Raw genomic sequence first — 7842 nt, 5'->3', positions numbered from 1 at the left:
ATTTATCTCTCTGTATTTGGAATCTCCTTCCACAATTAACTCTGTGTAGTTCAGTCTGCTTGCGTTCTCCAACAGTGTACACAGTTCTTTATTGTTGACATTATTATTAATAGTGCGTGGCCGTACGTGCAAAAAAAAAAAAAACGACAAATAAACTTTCAAACAACCACACAGGCCGGTAAACGACCACTAGATTGGGGCATTGTGTTTATCTATAAATGCGCATAAGAAATCGAGAAATTATTAGAATACAGTAAGTCATCACTATGCGGAAGTCCGTGTACGTTTTAACCCGTAATGGGGAACGCGGCTGAGGATTCCATCCCCAACGGCCATGCCTACGCAGCAATGTGTCCTGTCATTGGTTGGTAAATAAATGGCCATAACTTGGGAACCATTTATCCGATTAATATCAAACATTGAAAAGGCACATCCTCAGGTCCCCAGTAATATACCTGGCAAGTTTCAATTAGATCAGACCAGTGGTTGTCGAGAAACAGCGGTCTCACACGCACGCATGCCGCACGCACACAGCTGGAATTATAGGTAGAAGATTCTATATATTAATACTGAAGGACCAATTTTGTGCTCCTCCTCGCGGTCGCGTCACGTTTTTCTCAGTACAGTACTGTGACCTGGACTGAAAGAAACTTCGTACCTGTAAGAGTGCATCGCACATCGTGGCAAATAGTCAACCTTCAACTCTGAAGCAGAATAAACACTTTTCGTTTTACATTCGTTTGCATGGCGACGTGTGACGTCACCGCTGAGAGGGGCGTAAGGACGTCATGACGTCATCGGTCATTCGCTGACGTCATTACGTCTGAGCGCGGCTTTGGCTCGTGATTATTAAAGCTTGTTGGACTCCTGTACACACAGCCAAACAGAAGCATAGTCTCTCCTTTCTTGATATTAAATCCATAATGACTCTTAAAACTTCCCCCCTCGTCTAAATTTGTTCAGGATCCTTCGATACCGTCTTTCAGGTAAATCGCCACCACTCCTTGTTTCACGACACATCATCCTTCCTCTGGAATCTGGAAGAAACATCGTGTCCGAGTGTATGACGTCACCAATTCGGTATCACAGGATGTTACTGAAACATAAACAAAATTGGGCTCTTATTTTTTGTTCACTTATTTTGCACACTTATGTAACGAAAGACACGATGGTGGACAAAAGATAAGTTTTTATGTATTTATGCCGTTTATGACAGCAACGACAGTGTAGTTCGCGGCAGTGCTACTAAAACTGGTGGAGTTATCCTTTCAAGGATCAGCAGCGTTTATTCACTAAACATTTTATTTATTCAATATAATTTGAAATGAATGAACATTTCAAAGTCTTTAGTGTATATCCGAAGCAGAAAAAAAAAATTACATGATAATGACGGTTATTGAGTGATACCGAGATGTCACGTGGTGTGAGCGTGACGTCAGGCGGAAGTTATAGGGATTTAAAGACGGCTCTGCTTTGTCTTCGGCCCAACGTACGTGTTGTTGGTACAGCGCTCTTGTAAGTGGTTTTGGAGGTTTTTTTTCGGGTTGGTGCACGCAGCAGCGGAACTGCTCCTTAAACGGAGACGAGCGATCGAAAGCGTTTGTCGCCGACGCTCCATTTTTGGCGTTGAACCGCACGTACGTTTCAGTGGGACAAACACGCACGCACAGTACGTGGGCCGTGCGTTCATCAAGCTGGGCCGGATTGAGGTGACCGGACCGTTCGCATGGAGTGTCCGCATCTGATGGTTTGCGTGCCCGCGGAGAGTGAACGCAGGTCCCTCCCACACGGTGGACCCTCGTCGTGGTGCTGCAGCGGTGAGACGCCGCCCGACCGGCCGACCGCCCGCAGCCCTTTACCCGGGTTCACATCACTCGCACTGTTGATGAATAAATAATAAATAACAACCGAGGGGGCACCTTTTGTGGAAAAACGAAGGAAATGAAATTGATAGAATGAAAGGACTGATTAAAGGATCGTTTGGTTTTTTTTTTTTTTTTTAACAACATCAATTTACTATTTTGTAACGTTTATAGAATACCATTTTAAAAGGTGTTCTTCATAATAAAAGAAGACAATATTTCCTCAGACATTGATTGATTGATTGAATTTTTTTTTTTTGGGGGGTGGGGGGGTTATAATTCTTTCTTCAGTGTCACGTGACATCCAAAGTCTTTGCCTTGTCAATTGATCGCCTTTAGTTCCCAGGAAGAGTGACGGTGAGGTATTAAAATAAATAAATCAATCAATGTGAAAGTCGAGCCGTTTATAAGATGGAATGAGTAAGAGAATGAAACGAGATGAAGGAGTTTTCCTTCTGCCCGGGACAGTACACACACACACGTCACGCCTTTGGAGGATTTTCCTTTGTTTCCGACTGTTTGTGTGTCGGCCTCGCATGGCCGGCGCTTCCTTTTGACTTGTGGATCACCGATTAATGCCACTTGACCTCACGAGTCACGACATTGGCTGTTTGTCTGCCTCTGTCAATGCTGCAAACAGAAGAGTATGTGATATACATAGGGGGGGGCTGGTGACAAACAATTGTTTCCAGGGGGGGCTGGTGACAAACAATTGTTTCGGGGGCTGGTGACAAACAATTGTTTCTGGGGGGCTGGTGACAAACAATTGTTTCTGGGGGCTGGTGACAAACAATTGTTTCTGGGGGGCTGGTGACAAACAATTGTTTCTGGGGGGCTGGTGACAAACAATTGTTTCCGGGGTGGGGCTGGTGACAATTGTTTCCGGGGGAGCTGGTGACAATTGTTTCCAGGGGTGGGGCTAGTGACAAACAATTGTTTCCAAGGGGGCTGGTGACAATTGTTTCTGGGGGGGGTGGGGCTGGTGACAAACAATTGTTTCCGGGGGAGCTGGTGACAATTGTTTCCGGGGGTGGGGCTGGTGACAAACAATTGTTTCTGGGGGGCTGGTGACAAACAATTGTTTCTGGGGGGGCTGGTGACAAACAATTGTTTCCGGGGGTGGGGCTGGTGACAATTGTTTCCGGGGGAGCTGGTGACAATTGTTTCCAGGGGTGGGGCTAGTGACAAACAATTGTTTCCAAGGGGGGCTGGTGACAATTGTTTCCGGGGGTGGGGCTGGTGACAAACAATTGTTTCCGGGGGGAGCTGGTGACAATTGTTTCTGGGGGGGGGCTGGTGACAATTGTTTCCGGGGTGGGGCTGGTGACAAACAATTGTTTCTGGGGGGGCTGGTGACAAACAATTGTTTCCAAGGGGGGCTGGTGACAATTGTTTCTGGGGGTGGGGCTGGTGACAAACAATTGTTTCTGGGGGTGGGGCTGGTGACAAACAATTGTTTCTGGGGGGGCTGGTGACAAACAATTGTTTCTGGGGGGGGGGCTGGTGGCAAAAAAATGTTTCCATGCACATGTAGTGGGTGTTTGTTTAGTGTTACTAGTTTGTTGATGGACATGCTGGGTTATGTACATGTGATCTTCAAGATAAGCTGTGTATGATGTGCTTCCTGCTGAGGTACGATAGTCTGTATTATTTATTACAGTGCATTGTGCTATGATGGTGCGTAAGATGAGCATTATAAGGATATGAGTAATGCGTAAAAAAAAAAATACCATGATGTGAAAAAAAAGGAACTTTTTTTTTTTCTTGCATTGGTTGAAAGAGCTCAAAAACGGGAGGTCACTATATATTTCTTAACAAAATGAAAAAAAACAAATTTGGGAGTGATCGGGGCAGCGGTCTGTTGCCGATACACTGCCCAGGTTCAATGTTTCGCCTGCTTGAAAAAATTACAATTTTCACGGGGTTTTGGATTAATTTGAAACAACTTTTACTTCATACTTTTTCTCTTCTTGAAGAGCGTTTCTATGGTTCAAGGTGGGATAGACAGCCTGCATATGTATGTGATATATCTTCTTCTTCTTCTTTCGGCTGCTCCCGTTAGGGGTCGCCACAGCGGATCATCCGTATGATCCGCATAGTGATTTGGCACATGTTTTACGCCGGATGCCCTTCCTGATGCAACCCTGGTCGCCTCTTACGACACAGGGATATGGTACACCTATTTTAACCGGGGTATACACCTGCCCAGTACACTGGTACTCATTTCGCCGACCTCCAAAGGATGACAGGCTGAGTCAACCCCCTGGTGTATTAATTCAGTGGCCCAACGGGGCTTGAACTCAGGACCTTTTGGATCCCAAGCCGCTGCCCTAACCACTGCGCCAACACCAGGCTTAGCCATATATGTATATGTATATGTATATGTATATGTATATGTATATGTATATGTATATGTATATGTATATGTATATGTATATGTATATGTATATGTATATGTATATGCATATGTATATATATAATTTCTGTTAACGTCTGTGCATAATTTGACGTTTCTCCTCCGAAACTGCCAGACGGATTGTTGCCACTTTCGGCATGCAGGTGCTCTGTGGTCTAATGAACAGCATAGGCTATATGAGATCGCGCCAGACGGACAGGTTTGGGAATTTTGGGCGATTTTCTAATTTTTACATTTGTTTGCATGGCGACGTGTGACGTCACCGCTGAGAGGCGTAATGACGTCATGACATCATTGGTCATTCGCTGACGTCATTGCGTCTGTGGTCTACAGACCGTCACCGCTGAGAGGCGTAATGCCACTCCGAGAAAACAGCGTCTGCAATGTAAAACCCTCTTCTGCACATGCTGACTACCTCAGAAGGTGAATTTGACACAAAAAATGTATCAAGAAACATTGTATTTAAAGAAATTAGATAAATCACATTGTGAACACTGGATATATTGACGTCCGAATGAACCCTCACTTTCGAAACTTCATGCAGACCGTGGGTTTGGCTAGTGTGTGTGTGTGTGTGTGTGTATATATATATATATATATATATATATATATATATATATATATATATATATATATATATATATATATATATATATATATATATATATATATATATATATATATATATATATATATATATATATCTGCCTGGTGTTGGCTTAATGGTTAGGGTAGTGGGCTTGGGATCTGAGGGTCCTGAGTTCAAATCCCGCTCAGCTGTTGAATTAACACCAGGTGGGGTTGACTCTGCCTGTCATCCTTCCGAGGTCGGCAAAATGAGTGCCAGCATACTGGTATACTGTGTCGGAGTGGCGACCCGTCCAAGATTGTTCCCAATAGCCAAGGAGACTGCTTCGGCGGCACCAACACTCTGCACAGAGTATGGTCCTAATGGATGGATGGATATATATCTCATACCAGGAAAGGCCCATCAAAAATATGATGGGTTGGAATTGCTTTATTCAAAATAGTCAAGGACGTTGTAAGATATGTTTCAATTCACAGCAAGAAAAAAAGTTGTTTTAAAACACTTCATGTACAAATGAGGTCATATTTTCCTTTTCTTCTGGGACATTACGTTTAGACGGTTCACCCTTATGAGAATGCCAAAGTCTGAAGCCTCGGCCTCGCATCAGATGTGCTTATATTTTCTTTATTTATTAGACATCCTACGTCCGTAAATGAACGCTCGTTTTACTCTGCACGCGTTGCACATCATGTGCAGAGAATTTCACCTCCATGCGCCATGCAGTTATTGTTATTTAAGAAAATGCATCTGTACACCGCCCATGAGGCCCGGTTGCAAGTCACCATCGATAATTTCAAAACAAGACACGTAATTACTCTTTTATGAAAAATGTTTTTCAATTTTTATTTTTATTTTTTGAGAAATAGAATGTTGTGAACACAGTTGTGTTAAAACAATTACCTTTAAAACCCTTCGTAAATCGTCTTTATGAAGGGGGACAGACAAATACACAAACACATATTGTTTTATATCGACAGATAGATGACGAAACTCACTTCCAAGGAAGGTAAACATCTACAGGTAAGGCTATTAGTATAAATATAAATTAAAATGCTGAGGTTGCATTGCTGGGTTAACTGTGTCGATGCAGCTGAGATTGTGGATTTATTGATGTCAAACCAAGACTGAGGTTTTGTACCCGATGTTTGGAGACTGTTTAAAATCTTTATGAAGAATTGAGCGTGGAGCTGATGATCTGGGCAGTTGGAAAATTTATCAATTGCTTTCAAGTTACTTTGGGTAAACAACTATTTTGAGGTTTGTAATCAAAATAAAGTTGGGTATAGGGTGTGGTAGAATTGGTGTAATTCACAAATTCCTTTAAATGTTATCGTAATGCTATAAGAATGGCTGTTTCTGTTCAATAAATGATAGTTGTGAGGGACAGATTTATAAAAAAAATAAACATGTCTGTCCGTCTCTCTGTCCATGAACCATGAATGTATATAATGTTTGTTTGCATGATTATATACAGTATATATGTATCTATATATATATAATATTGTTACGGAAATGGCCCTTATTGGACCATTAAATGCATACATATAGATGGGTTGTTTGGTAAAATGGATGTTATATGTGTGTCGGGAGGTGTGAGAGGCTGTTTATTGTTTGTGTGGTGAGGAACGAGGGCTCCCTCTTCTTCTTCCTCATCACTGACGATAGGCCCCGCCCAGTCGGCTGAAGGGGTGTGGCTAAAAAGATGAAGTGATGTGAAGGGGAGGAGTTTGTCGGCTTCACCGAGAGGCGGGCGCGTGTGTCGAAGGAGTGAACGAAAAGAGACTGGTGAAACTGTGAGCGCCGTGGTGGCGCCGATTGCCTGTACACGGGACAGCTGTCTGTTTTTCGTGAGGAACGAGCTGAAAGACAGGCAGGGAGGGCAACAGAGACACAACGAGTGTCGAGTCACGGTCTGCTGGATGAGCAGGGGCTTCGAAGCGAGCAAACGTAAGGGAGGCTGCCTGCACGTCGAATCGGCAACTGACTCTAAGGAAAGAAAAGGTGATTTGACAGAGAGAGAAACTGAGAGGACGTAGTTGGGAAGTCGGGCTTCGAGGCGGGAAGGCAGGAGAGGAGACGCCGGAGCCTCTGACGGTCCCTGCTGACACCAACGGCTCGATACGTTTGCCGATCTGCTTGCTGGAGCCCGGCACCTTGATTTGGGCCTTGTCTGGTGAACAGGCCAGGCCTGGATTTGTAATCTGGACCTTGAGAGAGATCGGCTGAGGCCCATCGTCGACATTGCACGGGGCCGGAACGCGCTGAGGAGGGAGTGTGCACGCGGCGCCTTGAGAAGGAAGAGTACGGCGCCGCCATCTTGCCCACGCGGCGCGTTCGAGCTGTGAGTTTGAATCCGTGGACATCTGCCTGTTGCGAGCGACATTCCTGCTTTTGACACTGTCCTCTCGTCCATGAGACATCACCAAGTACTCTGTCTTGTCTTGCATGCATGCTGTCTGTCTAGCTGTCTTTGTCTGCACGTTGTTTAAGACATATTTCGGTAGCGACCCCCTCAAAACCTGTAGTCCATGGTTCCCTAGTTAAGAACGGGTTGAGGATTGTTAATAAAAACATTGTCGTGAATTTTGCTTGTGTTGTGATCCCCGATGTTCCCCAATAAATCTGGTTAATTCGTATGAAGTATCCACTATGGATTAATTTGTGTCGCGTCGAGGAACGATCCGTTCGATTGGCATATAAAACCAAAATGGTTACAGACTGGCAGAAAACGCTCGGCATCTGACACAACCAATCTGTAACCGGGGGTTCTATTTCCCCAACTGGCAAGGTTCAGGATTACGTTGGTATCGCGATTGAAGACGCGTGACCCTTGGCCTGTGCTGAGCCGGCCGGCGTTGTAGATCCCGGAGACGGCTGGAGTAGGTTGAGAATCCCTCCGTCGCTGAATCCTTAACTATATAAATATGTGTGTGTATATATATATATATAATCAAGTAAAGTAAAAATGAGATTTT

At 44.3% G+C, this 7842-nt stretch overlaps 1 protein-coding gene across 3 annotated transcripts in view; it reads left to right on the top strand.

The window, feature by feature from the left end:
* Window positions 1-1417: 1417 nt before the first annotated feature.
* USP3 (ubiquitin specific peptidase 3) overlaps window positions 1418-7842 on the top strand; it is a 111428-nt gene continuing 105003 nt past the window's right edge. For 2 of the 3 annotated variants that reach the window (XM_085848681.1, XM_085848680.1), the window contains exon 1: window positions 1424-1817. In XM_085848681.1, coding sequence (XP_085704807.1) covers window positions 1727-1817 — 91 coding nt within the window. In that variant the 5' untranslated portion in view covers window positions 1424-1726. Of the gene's footprint in view, window positions 1818-7842 lie in introns of all 3 variants that reach the window. The other variant, XM_085848682.1, reaches the window with a different exon arrangement.

This window comes from Eptatretus burgeri, chromosome 12 (assembly GCF_056783735.1).
Source record: "Eptatretus burgeri isolate ZD-2024b chromosome 12, Ebu_testis_v1, whole genome shotgun sequence".
Classification (NCBI taxonomy): domain Eukaryota; kingdom Metazoa; phylum Chordata; class Myxini; order Myxiniformes; family Myxinidae; genus Eptatretus; species Eptatretus burgeri.
Note: the sequence above shows the minus strand (reverse complement) of the source record. Positions and strands in the feature narration are given on the sequence as shown.